The sequence below is a fragment of the Pelophylax lessonae genome (assembly GCF_965119305.1).
Source record: "Pelophylax lessonae genome assembly, chromosome: 12".
NCBI classification, from domain to species: domain Eukaryota; kingdom Metazoa; phylum Chordata; class Amphibia; order Anura; family Ranidae; genus Pelophylax; species Pelophylax lessonae.
The window spans coordinates 208,220,979-208,240,936 of record NC_138779.1 but is presented as its reverse complement, the minus strand read 5'-3'; the positions used below and the strand labels follow the sequence as shown (position 1 = coordinate 208,240,936).

General features: G+C 40.1%; 1 protein-coding gene and 1 pseudogene across 2 annotated transcripts; one reads left to right on the top strand and one right to left on the bottom strand.

The window, feature by feature from the left end:
- Positions 1-711: 711 nt before the first annotated feature.
- On the top strand, positions 712-2,237 carry LOC309569009 (annotated as a pseudogene). Its single transcript has 2 exons — positions 712-1,400; positions 2,085-2,237. The product of its transcript is annotated as an uncharacterized misc_RNA (transcript).
- A 179-nt stretch (positions 2,238-2,416) lies between these two features.
- Positions 2,417-19,154, bottom strand: LOC309568499 (phospholipase A2 inhibitor NAI-like). The gene is made up of 5 exons (XM_082274177.1): positions 19,039-19,154; positions 14,665-14,778; positions 11,109-11,255; positions 8,873-9,016; positions 2,417-2,827 (listed from the first exon to the last, which is right to left on the bottom strand). Exons 1-5 carry the CDS (start codon positions 19,082-19,084, stop codon positions 2,634-2,636), a joined length of 645 nt encoding a protein of 214 aa, XP_082130303.1. The 5' UTR covers positions 19,085-19,154; the 3' UTR covers positions 2,417-2,633.
- Positions 19,155-19,958: the final 804 nt, after the last annotated feature.

Genomic DNA, 19,958 nt, shown 5'->3' with positions numbered 1-19,958 from the left:
TCTTCAATGCTTCGAGACTAAACATAGTAATATCTCCAAAATCAGATATTGTTTTGGTACCCAAACCTTTTAAAACCTTAAAAGGAAAATGTATTGGTACTTGTACCATCAGATTGCTTGTTATAGCTTCTTCTTTGTAATTTTATATTTTATTTTATTTTCTGTTTGCTTATGTTACTTTATAATTTCTTGAAAAATAATAAAAGTGTAAAAAAAATTATATTTTGTAACTGTTATTTAATGGTAAGTCTACTCTAAATGCAACAAATGTGTCCAAAAAGAGACCAAGAAGACAACTAGTTTGCAAGAGGCGTGAACGAGGCTGAATGTTGCTTCATTGAAGAAGACAACTGAGAAACTGACACTTCCAGGAGGGTTGATCTCCATGGCCCACCCATTGCTCACTGAAAGCATAGCCCCTGCTGACCTTGATTTCACTTCAACTCAGAATAACGGTGTGAAAATCAGCAGCAAGAACCAGTGAGAGCTGCGGAGGTCCACTGAGATTGACACTCCTCGAAAGTTTCAGTTTTCCAACACATTTTGGAGGATCATTCCTCAGTTACGGAGCCATGATCAGCTGCGTAGGCAGGGGAAGAGGTAAGTATTGAGTCTCTTCTCTGCAGGTATGTGCTTTGCCTTCAGAGAAAAAAAGCATGATATTGGTGCAGATATTGGCCCGTTGGTGAGGTTGCTGCTAGAGAAATAGGTATGGTTGAGATTGTGCCAAAGAAGGAGTCCCCCTGAGTGGATTTCGGCGCAGGACCACAAATATTATTATATTGTCCGATCCAACCTCTGCTGCTACATGAGAACAATGGACTTTTCCAAAGGTGAGGGCCTTGAAGTGTTTGGCCTTCACCCTACCTGTGGATCATTACCTGGCCTCTGAGGAAGGCTTCTTTTATATCATTAAGGGCAAATCTTTCCGCTGTGTGTCCAATATGACTACTGATGAAGGTGGTGTAGTAAATACTTTTCATCCGGATTACCAAGGAGGTGACCATTACCTCATGGCTGATGGCCATTTCTACATTATCTACCAGAGTTGTGGAGTTTATCGGAAGACCACCAATATGCACACTTACGATGATGGTACCGAACATGCTCTTCATCCAGACTGCCAAAATGGCCTCTATTATTTTGCCAAGAACAAAAAATACTATAGCGATTACTGGTATTACTACATTGTGAAGCCTTATGATGAGTGGGGTGCTCAGTATTATCGGTGTAAGGATTTGGGTACAAATGAAGGTGGTGAGACATTCTCATTCTACCATAGCATTACAACTTTTCTCCCTGGCGGATTGGCCGTTGTTAAAGGTAAATCATCTGGAGCCTGGCAGTGCATTAAGACCATCACTAATGAATCGAAGACACCACTGGCTTTGGCAGCTGCCGCATGCAGTGTCAAGCGGCAGCTGCCAAAGCCAGCAGATTATTAGCATGCATAAAGAAAGGGATGTATTCCAGAGATAAGACTATAATCCTTCCACTTTATAAAACTCTGGTCCGACCGCATCTGGAGTATTCTGTCCAGTTCTGGTCGTCAGTCCTCAGGAGGGATGTGTTGGAACTGGAGAGAGTCCTGAGAAGGGCAACTAAACTGATTAGGGGGTTGGAGGACCTTAACTATGAAGAGCGGCTGCAATCGCTCGATTTATTCTCCCTGGAGAAGAGACGTCTGAGGGGGGACATGATAGCAATTTATAAATATCTTAATGGGGATCTCAGCTTAGAAAAAAAACTGTTCATTCGAAGGAATTGCATGAGGACTCGAGGATATACAATGCGATTAGAGGAGAAGCGTTTTAACCTCAGGCAACGAGGAGGGTTCTTTACTGTTAGGGCTACAAGATTGTGGATTTCTCTACCACAAGAGGTGGTTTCTGCGGGTAGTATGGTGGCTTTCAAAAGACTCTTAGACTTACATCTCAAGGATCAGAACATTCAGGGCTATGTGAGATGATTACAGCCACACACACCTATACAAGTTGAACTGGATGGACTATTGTCTTTATTCAACCTCACCTACTATGTAACTATGTAACTATGTACTATGTAACTATATGTAACCAATTACTTGGTCAAAAAAGATCACCAGGAAAGTTGGATATGAAGAGCAAAAGATGTCCAGCATTCATTGGGATTGGAAGGTGTCTGGCTCAACGACAATGGAGAGTGGAGAATTGACATGTTTGATTGTAAAAGCTGTGTACAATGTTATCACCATTTAATTATTTGATGACCCAATTAAAGCGTGATCTACATTGATCTTTTTTTTTTTTTCATTTTTTGGATGTGTCTATATTGATCTTAGTCACAGAGGGCCACACACCTCACACAAAGTCCCAAACTTTTTACATGTTCATGCCTTCAGAGAAAAAAGCAAGGAAGAATTTGTAATCTTACAATATACAGTATATTGTAGATCCAAAAGAAATTTTAATCTCATTATTATACCTTTTATATGTTCATCTTATTAAATAACAATACAATTGGCTTGACATTCAATACTGCAAGAAAAATAGTGATGCTACTTCAAAAAAAGTTAGCTCCATAATGACAAGAATCCAGAAGTCCATAACATATAGTATATCACAAGGATTAAAAAGATATTTGTGATTCCATATCTAAAGCGATAATTTCAGCAACAGAGCAAAAACAATCAACGGCATGAGGGTGCCATGATGGAGTCTAAGACTTGCACTATTGCAGACGTAGTTGAAGGTTGTGGTTATTCCACTGGTGGTGAAAAGTTGGCTGGTGAGACTGCAGATACTTTTTGTGGCACAACCCTGAAATGCTAATGCAGATGCTTGATACCCTGGGGAAGAGAAGGAACATTTTGTTTACAATTTGGCACTAGCATTTCTAAAAAAAATATTGTTTAGTGTATATTCTATTATGATGTTTGCATGAGAATTACAATTTTTGATGTAATTATCCAATTTTTCCTTACCGTATATACTCGAGTATAAGCCGACCTGAGTATAAGCCGAGGCCCCTACTTTTACCACAAAAAGATGGGAAAAATCATTGACTCGAGTATAAGCCTAGGGTGAGAATGCAGGGCGGCGGGCATGGTACAGGAGAATGCAGGGTGACTGGCATGGTGCAGGAGAATGCAGGGTACTGGCATGGTGCAGGAGAATGCAGGGTACTGGCATGGTGCAGGAGAATGCAGGGTACTGGCATGGTGCAGGAGAATTCAGGGTACTGGCATGGTGCAGGAGAATGCAGGGTACAGGCATGGTGCAGGAGAATGCAGGGTACTGGCATGGTGCAGGAGAATGCAGGGTACTGGCATGGTGCAGGAGAATGCAGAGTACAGGCATGGTGCAGGAGAATGCAGGGTACTGGCATGGTGCAGGAGAATGCAGGGTACTGGCATGGTACAGGAGAATGCAGGGTACAGGCATGGTACAAGAGGATCCGGGGTACTACAGGAGATGCAGTGCTGTGGGCATGGTACAGGTGGACCATGCCCGCAGCACTGCATCCCTTGTAGTGTGCCCGCAGCCCTGCATAATGGCAGGTAGTGAAGCTGTTTCACTTACCTGTTCCAGAGGCGCCTTCATTTTAAAAATGGCGCCGCCCGGCGCCGACACGCCATTGCGCACGCGCCGCCACCGCTCATGTAATTTCGGCTATTCCCGGCCTCTCCCGAGCGGCGGCGGCGCGTGCGCGGTGACATGTATGCGATGGGCGGCGCCATTTTTAAAGCTTAAGCTCGTCGGAGCGGCCAGGGACTTTTTTTTTTTTCCTTGACTCGAGTATAAGCCGAGGGGGACGTTTTCAGCACAAAAAAATGTGCTGAAAAACTCGGCTTATACTCGAGTATATACGGTAATTTGCAATGATACTTACTGAGTACAGATACATAAATGTTCCATCTAGAGCAGCCTTACTCAACCAGGCTCCCTCGAGAGGTTGATAGGGGTTTCTCGGGCAATGAGAAATTTCTGCCTCTCAGTGATGGAAGACTCTTACCACAAGTGTACGGAGCATTATTCCCTGTCACCATCATACTAATGTACCATGAGCTGTAGATATACAGTAGTCATAATAAGTGGGGGTTTCCAGAGACCTGGAAGTTATTTCAAGGGTTCCTGCATGTTAAAAAGGTTGAGAAAAGCTGTTCTAGAATGTCAGATAATGCAACCAGCAACATTTTTGAAAGGCTACACAAAGATAATGAGCATTAAAACAAAATTGTACATTTGAAAAATCCACATGCATTGTTGCCAATTGACATCAAAACAAGGGATGAGGTTCAGGTTTGCCACTGACATGGGCTCACGGTGAATCCCTGGGGATTGCAAACTTTTAACTGAAACGTTTGCTGTTTCATTGCCATGAAAAAGGAACGACTTAGGCTCCATGTACACGGGACGTTGTTAAAAGTTGAATGCTGTAATTTTTAGGACTTTGAAACGTCCGTTAGGTCGCGTTAGCGGGCGTTTGTGGGCGTTTGCGTTTAGAACTGTTCCTAGAGGTCAAAAAAATTATTCCCCTTTAAAATGGAAAAACGCTAACGCTAAATGTGGGTCATCGCGTTCGGACGCGTTCAGACGCGCTCGGACGCGTTTGTGCGTTTGAAATGCCGGGAAACACACGTTCGAACGCAAATAATTGCGTTCTAAAAAAAGTCCCTGAACGCAACTGCCTGCAAATGACTGTAAACGACCATGTGTACATGGACAGATAAGATAACATGGAGCTGCGTTCAGGGGCTTCTGAAAAAAACGCCCAACTGCTCCTAAACGGCCATTTCCAGCGTCCCGTGTACATGGAGCCTTATAATGCAGCGAGGAAACTTTTCTCTGGTCATCTGAGTCACAAGGGCCAATAATGTGATGGACTGGGTAACCCAGTCCAGTTTCTTTTTTTTGGGTTTAGTAGTCACAAAAGAGTGATGTAACACATACAGTGCATCTGGAAAGTATTCACAGCGCTTCACATTTTGTTATGTTACAGCCTTATTCCAAAATTGTTTAAAATCATTATTTCCCTCAAAATTCTACAAACTCAAATTCTACATGTGATTTTTTTCGTTTTTTTATTTTTTTTTTTTAAATGTGCAAAGATTTCAAACAAACTTGTCATTATGAGGTACAAGTTTGTTTGAAATCTTTGCACATTTAAAAAAAAATAAATAAAAAACGAAAAAAATCACATGTACATAAGTATTCACAGCCTTTGCCACACTGAGCTCAGGTGCATCCTCATTTCACTGATCATCCTTGAGGTGTTTCTACAACTTGATTGGAGTCTATCTGTGGTAAATTCAGTGACTTGGACGTGATTTGGAAAGGCACACACCTGTCTATATAAGGTCCCACAGTTACCAATGCATGCCAGAGCACAAACCAAGCCACGAAGCCCAAGGAATTGTCTGTTGACTTCTGAGACAGGATTGTGTCAAGCTACAGATCTGGGGAAGGGTACAGAAAAATGTCTGCAGCATTGAAGACCCCTTTGATCACAGTGGCCTCCATCATTCATAAATCAAAGAAGTTTGGAACCACCAGCCCATATGGAAGAAAAATATATTTCCAATATATTTAGGGACATTTTTTTAGAAATATATTGAATATGGCCAAAATTATAGCATTTCAAATATATTTCCAATATATTTGAGAAAAATAAATTAACCACTTAAGCCCCGGAAGATTTTACCCCCATTCCGACCAGGGTTTTTTTTGCGATTCGGCACTGCGTGACTTTAATGGAAAATTGCGCGGTCGTGCGAGGCTGTACCTAAACAAATTTGACGTCCTTTTTTTCCCACAAACAGAGCTTTCTTTTGGTGGTATTTTGATCCCCTGTGCGATTTTTTGATCATGCGCTATAAACAAAAAAAGAGCGTCAATTTTGCAAAAATAACAATATTTTTCACATTTTTTTGTATGAAATTCCCCCCCAAAAAAATGTAAAAATCAAAATTTTTTAACATTTTCGGCCAATTTGTTATATGCTACATATGTTTGGTAAAAAAAAAAATCGCAAAAAGCGTATTTTGATTGGTTTGCGCAAACGTTATCGCGTTTACTAACAAAGGGAAAGATTTTTGTCATTTTTGTTGTTTTTTTTTTAACGCATAATGGCGGCGATCTGCAATTTTTTTTGTGGTGCTGCGACATTGCGGTGGACAGATCGGACCCTTGACTGACATTTTTGACACTTTTGGGGTTACCAGTGACATTTCTACAGTAATCGGTGCTATACATATGCACTGTTACTGTAAAATTACACTGGCAGTGAAGGGGTTAACTTTTTTTGAGAGGGAGGGGTTATGTGTGTCTCTAGGGGCGTGATCATAACTGTGATTGGCTGTGGCTTGAGCTGTAGGAACAGTGATCAACAGTCCTACACAGTAGAACCGTATGATCACTATTTCTACACAGGGGAGAATGACAGGCGGCTTGTTTACATCAGCCGCCTGCCTTTCTCCCTCTGCACCGACGATCGCCGAGTGACCGGCGGACATCGGGTCCACCGGTCACACGCGCGGGGGGGGGGTCCGTGACCGCGCGGGAGCGGGAGTGCGCCTCCGGGGGCGTGCGCTCGCTCCCTAGACCCTTACAGGCTAGCGACGTAGTACTACGTCGCTCTGCCTGTGAGGGGCTGACCACCGCAGTAAATAGTCGTGCGGCGGTCGGCAAGCGGTTAAGAATGTTTTTTTTAAATATATTTAAAATATATTTTTCTTCCATGTGGGAGGACTCTTCCTAGAGCAGGCCACCTAGCCAAATTGAGCAGTCGGGGGAGAAAAGCCTTAGTAAGTGAGGTGACCAAGAAGCCGATGGTCACTCTGACAGACCTCCAGCTGTGGAGAGAGGAGAACCTTTCAGAAGAACTCCACCAATCAGGCCTGTATAGTAGAGTGGCCAGGCGGAAGCCACTAACAGTAAAAGGCACATGACAGCCTGCTTGGAGTCTGCCAAAAGACACCAGAAGGACTCTCAGACCACGAGAAACAAAATTCTCTGGTCTGATGAAACAAAGATTGCATTATTTGGCCTGAATGGGAAACGTTATGTCTGGAGGAAGTTGATAGTGGTTTCTCGGGCCATGAGAAATTTCTGCCTCTCAGTAAGGGAAGAGTCTTTTCAATGACAACACGTGTAGGGAGCATTGTTCTCTGTGACCATCATACTAATGTACCATGAGCCGTAGATATAATTAGTTTCCAGAGACCTGAAAGTTGTTTCAAGGGTTCCTCCATGTTAAAAAAGGGTGAGAAAGGCTGCTCTAGAATATCAGATAATGCAACCAGCAATGTTTTTGAAAGGCTACCCAAAGATAATGAGCACTGTAAATGAAATTGTACATTTGAAAATTCCACATGCATTGTTGCCAGTTGATAGGGATGAGGTTTAGGTTTGTCACTACCATGGGCTCATGGTGAATCCCTGGGGATTGCAAACTTTTGAATGAAAAGTTTGTTGGTTCATTGCCGTGAATAAGGAACAACTTAGAATGCAGTTAGGAGACCTTTCTCTGGTCAGCCGAATCACAAGGGCCAATAATGTGATGGACTGGATAACCCAGTTAAGTTTCTTTTTTTTGGGTTTAGTAGTCACAAAACAGTGTGATAATAACTCCTTCACCCCGACGTAACACATATATGCGGCCTCACTGCACTGGGCTTTTTCCTTGGGGCCGCATACATGTGTTTGTCCCTTTGTGCTGGGAGTGCGCCACACAGTGCGCTCTCAGCACAGAGACCAGGGTCTCACCAAATGTCCTGAATGTCCCAGGCCCCATACTAATGATTGGGACCCAGGTTTCCCGATTCTGGGTCACCTGATTGCTTTGATAGCCTCTGATTGGCTACCACAGTGACTAGTCAATGTGAAGCCCGCCCCTGTTTTTTTTTTCTTTTTCTTTCTGTAAATGGAGAAGAAAGATATATTGTATCTTTCTCATTCCTTGCAGAAATAAATAAAGTGTTTGTAAAAAAAAAAAAAAAAAAACGTAAAGTAATTAATTGATAAAAAATAAAAGAAAAAATAAAGAAAAACCTAGATTAAGGTTTGATCTAGGTCACTGCCAGGGTTAGTGTTTCGGTCAAGTAAGGGTCAAGGTCAAGGTCATGGTCAGTATATTTTGGACAGGTTTTTTTTTTTGTTTTTTTTTTTAGCAACAGTGTCAGTTAGTGTCAGTGTGTTTTAGGTAAGACAAAAAAGAAAAAAAAAAAAGAAAAATGCGCTCTATTGTTTTTAGTACAGACAGCATATGACATACACATATGTGGCATCGTTGCGAGCGTTAGGAGCAGGAGAAGTTATTTTGGGTTGCTTTTTGGTGGTAGGTTATGTTAGTAACAAAAACATCTACAGCTAAATTTAATTTTAAATATATATATATATATATATATATATATATATATATATATATATACATATACATATACATATATATATATATATTTTTTTTTTTTTTACTATTTTGGGCCAGTTTCCTTTAAAAATAATAACAAAAAAATAAATAAAACTTCGGAGATATCCACAATTATTTACCACCAAATGAAAACCTAATTTGTCCTGAAAAAAAAAAAGGTATAATCCACCTGGCTGCCCAAGGTAGTTGTGATGATATGCACAGGTGGTACCCGCCGCTGGACTCCCGCTGGACTACCGATGTGTGTGATCACACTGGGAGCGGGTCACTGGCAGCATGCATCCCCCAGACCTGGAAGTGTCAAATCAGGTACTAGCTATGTGATCTGGCACAGAGTGGCCGCCTCACTGCCGTATATGTATGGTGGGCGGTTCGCAAGTGGTTAATACTCACCTGTCTGGGGGACTATGCATCCTATAAATAAATATCATTGTAAACTGAATTATACACATTTTTGGTTTACCTATATCAGTTCTAGTAAGGCGCATACACTGAGTTTCATTGCCTGTGCATGACCTGCTGTTGTCGGGGGTACACTGTTCACTGTTAATGGACAGACACTGCGAACATGATAATCCATTTTGTGCTGTAGTATTGTATTGTGGTACTGTGAAGAAAGAGGGGAAAATATTAAAATATAATTAAAAAATATATTGCTAGCTATGATAACGTGAGGTAAGGAAAGGAGAACAGGAAATGAGAGGAGAGGATGGGAAAGAAGAAGAGGGAAGGAAAAAGGAATATTGAAAAGAATTGAGAAAAGGAGGGGAATGGAGAGGAGGGGAGAAGAGATAAGAAAAGGGCAAAGGAAAGAAAGGAACAGTGGGGAAGGGTTTGGATGTAAGCAGTGGAGAATAGAGGAGAGGATAGACTGAAAGGGTGGAAAGGGAAAAGGGGAAAATGGAAGTGGAAAAGCGAAGATGGGAGGGGAAAGGGTGGGAAGAGGAGATGGGAGGATTGTAGAGGAAAGGGTGGAAAAGAAAGACCAAAGCATGAAAGAGGAAAGGGAAAGAATGGGAGAGGGGAGGATGGGAGAAGAAAGGGTGGGAAGGATAGATTATAGGATGGAGGAGGAAAGAGTGTGAAGAGGAGAGAGTACTATTGGAGAGGAAAGGGTGGAAAAGAGAGACCGGAGGATGGAGAAGAAAGAGTAAGAATGGGAGAGGGAAGGAAGGGAGAAGAAAGAGTGGAAAGGAGAGTGTGGAGAATAGAAGAGGAAAAAGTAGGAAGGGGAGAGGGGAGGAAAGGGAGCGAAAAGGGTGGGAAAAATAGATTATAGAATGGGAGATGAAAGGGGGAAAAGAGGAGAGGGGAGGATTGGAAAGGAAGGATTAAAAAGAGAGATTGGAGGATGGAAGAGGAAATTGTAAGAGTGGGAGAGGGAAGGAAGGGAGAAGAAAGGAGAGAATAAAGGATGGAGGAGGAAAGAGTGGGAAGAGGAGAGGATACTATTGGAGAGAAAATGGTGGAAAAGAGAGACAGAAGGATGGGGGGAGGAAAGAGTAAGACTAGGAGAGGGAAGGTCGAGGGAAGGAAGGGAGAAGAAAGGGTGGGAAGGAGAGATTATAGGAATTGGGAGGAAAGGGTAGGAAGGGAGAGCGAAGGGTGGGAAGGGGAGAATTAAAATGGAAAGGGTGGAAAAGAGAGAGTGGAGAATAGAAGAGGAAAGAGTAAGAATAAGAGAGGGGAGGAAAGGGAGAAGAAAGGGTTGAAAGGAGAGAGTGGAGAAAAGAAGAGGAAAGAGTAGGAATGGGAGAGGGGATGAAAGGGAGAGGAAAGGGAGTGGTAAGGGTGGGAAAAATAGATTATAGAATGGGAGAGGAAAGGGTGGAAAGAGGATAGGGGAGGATTGGAGAGGAAGGGTGTAAAAGAGAGACTGGAGGATGAAAGAGGAAAGGGTAAGAAGGGGAGAAGGAAGGAAGCTAGAAGAAAGGAGTGAATAAAGGATGGAGGAGGAAAGAGTTGGGAAAGGAGAGGGTACTATTGGAGCGGAAAGGGTCGAAAAGAGAGATGGAAGGATGTAGAAGGAAAGAGTAAGAATAGGAGAGGGAAGGAAAGGAGAAGAAAGGGTGGAAAGGAGAGATTATAGGAAGGGAGAGGAAAGTGTTGAAAGGGGTGAGGGGAGAATTGAAATGGAAAGGGGTGGGGGGAGAGTGGAGAATAGAAGAGGAAAGAGTAAGATTGGGAGAGGGGAGGAAAGAGAAAATAAAGGGTGGGAAAATAGATTATAGGATGGGAGAGGAAAGGGTGAAATAGGAGAAGGGAGGATTGGAGAGGAAAGGGTAAGAAAGGGGAGGATGAGAGAAGAAATGGTGGGAAGGACAGATTATATGATGGGAAAGTAAAGGGTGGGAAAGTAAATAAAGGGAGGGAAGAGGAGAGGGAAGGATTGTAGAAGAAAGAGTGAAAAAGAGAGACCAGACGATGGGAGAGGTGAGGATCTGAGAAAAAAGGGTGGGAAGGTGAGATTATAGAATGGGGGAGGAAAGGGTGGGATGTAGAGAGGGGAGGAGAGGAGAAAAGAAGACAAGAGAGAACAAGCGGGCTGGAGGTGAGAGAAGAGGAGAAAAGAAAAGAAGGGAGAGAGGCAAGAGTAGAAGTAGCAGAAAAGGGAAAGAGAAAACAAGGAAGAGGAGAGGGGTAAAGGACAGGGGGTAAGGGTGGGATGGGTAATGATGGGATGGTTTCAGAACACTTACATATAGGTATAGCAGGGGAACATTTATTGGTTATTGAGCAGCAAGAAATTGCCATCCTTAGGGATCCTCCCGAGAAAGTGCTGCTTCCAGTCATGTTACATTGTTTAATTGAAGAACATGATCTGAAAATATTTGTAGAAGTCCCATCTGTGTAAAAAAGTGGAAAACAGAGGCTGTAGTTGAAACATAGTATTAATCTACATTCTATCCCATGTTTATGATAATCTGGGTGTAAAAACTGTTGTTGGTCAATCACAAACTTCTAATATAAGACAAAGTCACCTTGCTCTACAGCAGCCTTTTCAACTAGGGTGCCAAGGCACTCTGGGGTGCCTTAAAATTGCCCCAAAATTGTATACAAGCCAGGTAGTGGATAAAACTTGCCTTTTAGTTACACAAAGCCACTGGTTTTCATTTTTCACTATTACAACCTTCTAGCTGCCAACCTCCTAATGACCAATGACATCGTCAGTTGATAAGGAGGATGTCAGTTGTCTGCATATCATCCTCGTTTAAACCCTCCCTTGCTTCTCTCCAGCAGCTTTGGGGGTCTCATTTGCTAATTGATGGAGAAAAACTGAGGGAGAAGAGAAACACTGGAATACTAGTCAGTACCAGTTTGCAAAAGTGTATTTGCTTTGGAAGAATAAATCACTTCTAACGTTGGGTGTCCTACGTGTATTGATGTTGCTGCATTATGTAAAACTATTTGAATAGTTTTTACATTTTAGAATGGGGTGCCCAATAATCTTGGAGGGGGCCTCGAGATTGCCTATAATTTCAAAGGGTGCCTTAAACTGAAAAAAGGTTGAGAAACACTGCTCTACAGTAATAATATGAAAATATCATGAGTATTACTGTTGTTCTGAGAACAATAAAACTAAGGTGACTTCCTTTTCGTTGAGGCCATATGTGTGTTGAAGCAGTTCCAGGTTTTTCTTTTTAGAAAACCCACTAAGGGTTAGAAACAAAAAACCTCAAGGAACCATTATTTAATTTTGAAAATAAAGAATGTACACATATATTGTGGTGATGGGTTAAATAGGGACGGAGTCAGTAAAAAAAATTAAGATAAAGTATATTATTAAAAAATGTATTTTCTCTTTTGTTGTATCTATTTTTTTTTTTTAATGAGAATAACCCATGAATGAAAATTGTTACTGCATGTATGATTGTAAAACAGATCATGGACTCATTTTCTTTAATATGTAATATGTTTGTTTGTTTGTAAACAAAAAAAAATAGAAAAATCATTAAAATGTTTATAAAAGTACAAAATAATGTGGAAAAAAATATAAAAGCAAAATTGACCTACAAATGTAGTTTGCTATTACAAATAAGGAATAACATGATTTGCCAGCATTTAAGCTTATACAAGTATATAAGGTGTATTGTCACATCTGATACATCTATGCATTTTTTTTGTTTGTTTGTAAACAAAAAAAAATAGAAAAATCAAGAAAATGTTCATAAAAGTACAAAATAATGTGGAAAAAAAATGTAGAAGCAAAATTGACCTACAAATGTAGTTTGCTATTACAAATAAGGAATAACACGATATACCAGAATTTAAGTTTATACAAGTATATAAAGTGTATTCTCATATCTGATACATCTATGCATTTTATTTTGTTTTTGTTTTTTGTTTGTTTGTTTGGAAACAAAAAAATACAAAAATCATTAAAATGTTTTTAAAAGTACAAAATAATGTGGAAAACAAATGTAAAGCAAAATTGACCTACAAATGTAGTTTTCTATTACAAATAAGGAATAACATGATATACCAGAATTTAAGTTTTTACAAGTATATAAAGTGTATTGTCACATCTGATATATCTATGCATTTTATTTGTTTTTTACATTTTGTTTGTTTGTTTGTTTTTGTTTGTTTGTAAACAAAAATAAAAATTGAAAAAAATATTTTTTTTTTTATAAAAGTACAAAATAATGTGGAAAAAAAATGTAAAAACAAAATTGACCTACAAATGTAGTTTGCTATTACAAATAAGGAATAACATGATATACCAGAATTTAAGTTTATACAAGTATATAAAGTGTATTCTCATATCTGATACATCTATGCATTTTATTTTGTTTTTGTTTTTTGTTTGTAAACAAAAAAATACAAAAATCAATAAAATGTTTTTAAAAGTACAAAATAATGTGGAAAACAAATGTAAAGCAAAATTGACCTACAAATGTAGTTTTCTATTACAAATAAGGAATGACATGATATACCAGCATTTAAGCTTATACAAGTATAAAAAGTGTATTGTCACATCTGATACATCTATGCATTTTTTTTGTTTATTTGTTTCTAAACAAAAAAAAAATAGAAAAATCAAAAAAATGTTTATAAAAGTACAAAATAATGTGGAGAAAAAAAATGTAAAAACAAAATTGACCTACAAATGTAGTTTGCTATTACAAATAAGGAATAACATGATATACCAGAATTTAAGTTTATACAAGTATATAAAGTGTATTCTCATATCTGATACATCTATGCATTTTATTTTGTTTTTGTTTTTTGTTTGTTTGTTTGTAAACAAAAAAATACAAAAATCAATAAAATGTTTTTAAAAGTACAAAATAATGTGGAAAACAAATGTAAAGCAAAATTGACCTACAAATGTAGTTTTCTATTACAAATAAGGAATAACATGATATACCAGCATTTAAGCTTATACAAGTATATAACGTGTATTTTCACATCTGATACATATATGCATTTTTTTTTGTTTTTTTGTTTGTTTGTTTGTTTGTTTGTTTGTAAACAAAAATAAAAATTGAAAAATCAAAAAAATGTTTATAAAAGTACAAATTAATGTGGAAAAAAATGTAAAAGCAAAATTGACCTACAAATGTAGTTTGCTATTACAAATAAGGAATGACATGATATGCCAGCATTTAAGCTTATACAAGTATATATAGTTTATTGTCACATCTGATACATCTATGCATTTTTTTTGTTTGTTTGTTTGTAAACAAAAAAAATCAATAAAATGTTTATAAAAGTACAAAATAATGTGGAAAAAAATGTAAAGCAAAATTGACCTACAGATGTTGATTGCTATTACAAATAAGGAATAACATGATATACCAGCATTAAGTCCCGCTTCACACTGCCATGACTTGTCAGGCGACTTGGTTGCCTGACAAGTAGCACTCCATTCAGTGCAATGGAACCGTTCTAATAGGAGTGACTCAAGTCGCTCCGACTTAGAAAAAGGTTCCTGCACTACTTGGGGGCGACTTCGGAGCGGCTTGCATTGACTTCAATAGAGAAGTCGTTTGCAAGCTGCAATGAAGTTGTGCTGTAGGGGGTGGCTTCAAAGTCGGGGCGACTTTGAGTCGCCCCAGTGTGGACAGACTCTTAAGCTTTTACAAGTATATAAGGTGTATTGCCACATCTGATACATCTATGCATTTTTTTTTTCATTTTTATTTTACATTTTATTTATTTTTTTGTTTGTATGCAAAATCAAACTTGCAATTACTACAATTAACGAAGAAAAACAAGTTAGTTTCCTTTTTTTAAAATGCTTTGACTTACTTGTGGTGACAATTTCAATGAGTGTAGTGGAGCATTCATTCTCATCTGGACAGGTCACACTGCTTCCCGTACAGCTTGACGAGCCTGAACATTTTGTGCAAGATAAAGCTCTACCTGTAATTAAATAAAATCACAATTGGAAGTCCATTTCACTCTTCTGTTGGTTTGTCAGAGGCTAGAAGTTAGAGCTTCTAATGGCAAAAACAACTGTAAAATAAAGAGCTTGCTCAAGCTGGCCCTTAACCACTTGAGCTCCGGAAGGTTTTACCCCCTTCATGACCATGTCAGTAATTGCTATATAGCACTGTATTACTCTTTAAGAATTGCTTGGTTGTGCGACTCTGTACCCAAATAAAATGTTTATCCTTTTGTTCCCCACAAATAGAGCTTTCTTTTGGTGCTGTAAACAAAAAAAAAAAGCCTGACAATTAAAAAGAAAAAAAAAAAAAATGTATATATATATATATATATATATATATTTTTTTTTTTTTTTTTCTTTTTTTACTTTCTGCTAAAAAACATACCTAATAAAAAAATGTAAAATAATCAAATTTTTTATATGAATTTAGGCCAATTTGTATCCTGCTACAAAAATCCTAATGAGCATATATTGATTAGTTTGCGCAAAAGTTATACTATGGGATTTTTTTTTCTAGTAATGGCGCTGATCAGTGACTTATAGTGGGGCTGCGATATTGCGACGGGCAAATTGGACACCTAACTGACACTTTTTGGGGACCAGTGACACTAATACAGTGATCAGTGACACTAATACAGTGATCAGTGCTAAAAAAAAATGCACTGTCGCTGTATTAATGACACTGGCAGGAAAGGGGTTAACTTCAGGGGCGATCAAAGAGTTTAACCACTTGTCGCCCGCCAGCCGCAGATACACTGTACGGTGGTTTGCGGGAGCGCTCTTGGAGGCACGCCAGCGCTGCCGGAGAAGCGGCCCGCCCATATTAGGAATTGGGGAAGTCGATCCATGGGGCCGGCGGCCACGATTGCCGCCCGACACCCATGATCGCTCCCCGCTTAGAGAGAAGGACCGTCTACTGTTGTAAACACAGCAGAACGTTGTTCTTTCTGGAATGCACACAGAGGGCCTGTGATCCTTCTACAGTATATAGGATCACAGGTCTCTGTGTTGATTTCACAAGTCCCTCCCCTATACAGTTAGAAAACACTCCCCTAGGCTCACACTTAACCCTTTGATTACCCCTGGGTTAACCCCTTCCCTGCCAGTGTCATTATTACAGTAACGGTGCATATTTTTTAGCACTGATTACTGTAGTAATATCACTGGTCCCCCCAAAAGTGTCAAAAATGTTAGTCAGGGGTCCGATCTGTCCGCCACAATGTCACAGTCCCGCTAAAAATTGCAGATCACCTCCATTACTAGTAAAAAAAAAAACAACAATAAAAATTACATAAATCTTTCCCCTAGTTCGTAGACGTGATAACTTTTGTGCAAACCAATCAAAAATGTGCTTATTGGGATTTTTATTTTTTTTTATTAAAATATGTAGCAGAATACAAATTGGCCTAAAATGATAAAAATTATAAAATTATGAAAAAATTTGATTTTTAATTATTTTTTTTTGGGAATGTTATATAGTAGCAGAAAGTGAAAAATAATGTTTTTATTTTTCAGGGGGGGGGACATGATAGCAATTTATAAATATCTCAATGGGGATCTCAGCTTAGAAAAAAAGCTATTCAGTCGAAGGGATTGCATGAGGACTCGAGGGCATACAATGCAATTAGAGGAGAAGCGTTTTAACCTCAGGCAACGTGGGGGGTTCTTTACTGTTAAGGCTACAAGATTGTGGAATTCTCTACCACAAGAGGTGGTTTCTGCGGGAAGTATGGTGGCTTTCAAAAGACTCTTAGATGTACATCTCAAGGATCAGAGCATTCAGGGGTATAAGAGATGATTACGGCCACACACACCTACACAGGTTGAACTGGATGGACTATTGTCTTTATTCAACCTCACCTACTATGTAACTATGTAAGAATTGTCGTTTTTTTTTTTTGTTTATGGCGCAAAAAATAAAAATCGCACAGGTGATCCAATACCACCAAAATAAAGCTTTAATTGTGGGGAAAAAAAAGGAAATTAATTGTATTTGGGTATGTTTTGGAGGTCGTCTCATTGTTGCCCATCTAGTGCACCTGTTGTTAATTTAGTTAACACCAAAGCTGCTGAAACTGAGTAACAGCCCCCTCTGCTACTTAACTGACCAGATCAATATCCCAGAAGTTTAATTGACTTAATGCTATACTCTGATTAAAAAGTGTTCCTTTACTTTTTTTGACCAGTATATATATTTGACATGTACCTATCTAACTTAATGATTATTATTATGATATTTGAAATCAGTTTTTAGACATTTTATTGTAAGAAATAAAATTGTGTATTTTTCTATATTTGAATGTATTTGCATGAACATTGCAGGGGTATATAAAGTCCTACCATTTACTCTTTTGTGCTATATACTGTTAACATGGACGACACCCTCCACTGGCACATATTTAGTTGAAATCCCCCCCCCCATACATATCCCCCCCCCCCCAACAAATAAACATCTGTCATTATTAGGGATGGAAACTGCATGCATGAGTTTTTTTACCTTAATGCAGAGAAACCTTCTGCCCTTAGAACCACTTTTACCAGTTCCTGCCTGTGCTATAGCTGAAAGACGGCCACAGTTAGGGGCTTACACTGCTGGGGGGGCGTACATGGACACCCTCCCGTGACTGCGCTGCCTGCTCTCCCCCCCCCCCTTGCGATGTGCGAGTGGCATTCTTTATGATCGCTCAGTCTTTTGGGCTCAGCTGATCACAGATCGGGACCAATCTCAGTGGCCCTTTACCACATGATTAGCTGTCAGCCAATCACAGCTGATGATAGGATTATTGGCTATTGGCTTTTTTTACCGGTTATTGTCTTTTCTTTCCTCATGCAAACAGCATGAGGAGAGGAGAGGGAAGCCAATATCCTGCTTTGTTAAAGGGACATTGGTACTGTGTCCTGATTATCAGGTCAGTCCCGACAGTGCCCGTCAGTGCTGCATCATCAGTGCTGTCAATCAGTGCCCATCAGTGCTGCCAATCAGTGCTGACCAGTGCCAATCAGTACTGCCAATCAGTGCCCATCAGTGCCTCATCATCAGTGTCACATATCAGTGCCATCTATCAGTGTTTTGCCTATCAGTGCCCATCAGTGCCACCTTCAAGTGCCTTGTAGTGCTGCCTATCAGTGCCACCTCTCAGTGCCCTTCAGTGCCACCTATCAGTGCAGTTACATCAGTGCAGCCTCATCAGTGCCACCTCATTAGTGCAGCATATCAGTGCCCATCAGTGCTGCCTATCAGTGCCACCTTGTAGTGCCCTTCAGTGCCGCCTATCATTGCCCATCAGTGCCACCTATCAGTGCAGTTACACCAATGCTTCCTCATCAGTGCAGCCTCATCAGTGCTTCCTCATTAGTGCCACCTCATCAGTGCAACCTATCAGTGCCCATCAGTGCTGCCTATCAGTGCCACCTATCAGTGCCCACCAGTGCCACCTATTAGTGTAGCCTCATCAGTGCCCCCTCATCATTGCAGCCTATTAGTGCCCATCAGTGCAGCCTCATCAGCGCACATCACTGACATTACCTGTTTGCAAAATTTCATAACAAACTATAAAAAATGAAAAAAAAAAAAAACAGGGATGATTAAATACCACAAAAGAAAGCTCTATCTGTGTGAAAAATTATAAAAATGTCATATGGATACAGTGTAGCATGACCGCGCAATTGTGATTCAAAGTGTGACAGCGCTGAAAGCTGAAAATTGGCCTGGGCAGGATGAGGATAAAAGTGCCCAGTAGGCAAATGGTTAGGATATACAATTAGGATGCCTCCTGCCTTTGTTTTTTTATTGGACAGTAAAGGAGCACTCTAGTCTTGACCCTAGAAACAACCCCATGACATCTAATGGGAAAAACTGGACTGGAGCAGCCAGCAGAATAAATATATTGACCATGTAAGCTGAAGATCGCGGCACTGCTCCCACATCTGGGGTTGAGGAGGGGGAAGCATCTTCCTGAGGTCAAAGCTTATACCTGACACTGTCCTTGTTTCTGGATAAGATAAAATAGCCAAATCTCAAAGCCTTTCATTTCCTATCTGAAAATTCTTACAGCACCTGTTATATGACCTGAGATCAGGATTGCCAAGGCTCAGGCAGGGAGAGAATACAAGTAAATAATACAATCTTTTCTCTGAGACGTATGGCAAGACGTAACATTTCAAGAGTAAAGATTTAGAACCACCCCCACATCGAAAAATGTTTCTCAAAAAATAAAATAATAAAAGTAACTTACCAGTTGTTACAAGAGAAGTCAGCACAAATAACGCTACTAAAAGCATCCTGGTCCAGAGGAATTCACAGTTTCAACCAGATAATAATAATAAGCTATCTAATGTAACAAGCTATCTAAAGCCTACTAGGTGTGGAGGGGAGCAATAACTTGGAGACAATTGCGTAAAAGTTGATTCCAAGCAGAAAAAACATTTCAGTTGTGGGTGCAGCAGTTCCATCCAGTGTGGAGACATCTTGAAAACGTCAGTAGTCTGACGTACTGAGTACTGACGGGTGTAATAGGTGTGTGACACGGCTTTCTGTGTTAGAGACTCATCAACATTCAGCTATGTGGCTCTGCAGCTTTTACAGGTCTATCTGAACATCCTACAAGTGTCTGCATTCTAAAAATACTTTCCTTTTCTTTGCCCGAGGCAAATTACTTTACACACCCATGTTCTCATTTATATAACAAGATCACCGGGCACAAAACCAAGTTCAGTAAGAAAATGGAAGCCTAACTACACCTGTTTCTGCTTTTGTTTTTAGGGTCTTTCTTCTAACTTTTCTTCCTTCCTTCCTTCCTTCCTTCCTACATTCCTTTCTTTTTCTGGCCTTTTTTTAATCTTCCTTCCATGCTTCCTTCCATGTGTCCCTCCTTCTGTCCTTCCCTCCATCTGTCCTTCCTTCCTTCCTTCCTTCCTTCCTTCCTTCCTTCATTCCTTCCTTCCCTCCTTCCTCCCTCCCATCCACTCATCATTCCTTCCTATCCTCACTCCCTGCCACCATTCCTTCCTTTCCTACTGCCCTTCCTTCTCCTATCTACCTATGCCCCTCCACCCTTCCCTTCCCCTTTCCCCCTTCTTCCATCCCTCCCACTCACCCTTCCTCCCTTGCCTCCCCTGCCCTCCCACCATTCCCTCCTTCTCTTCTTTCCTTCCC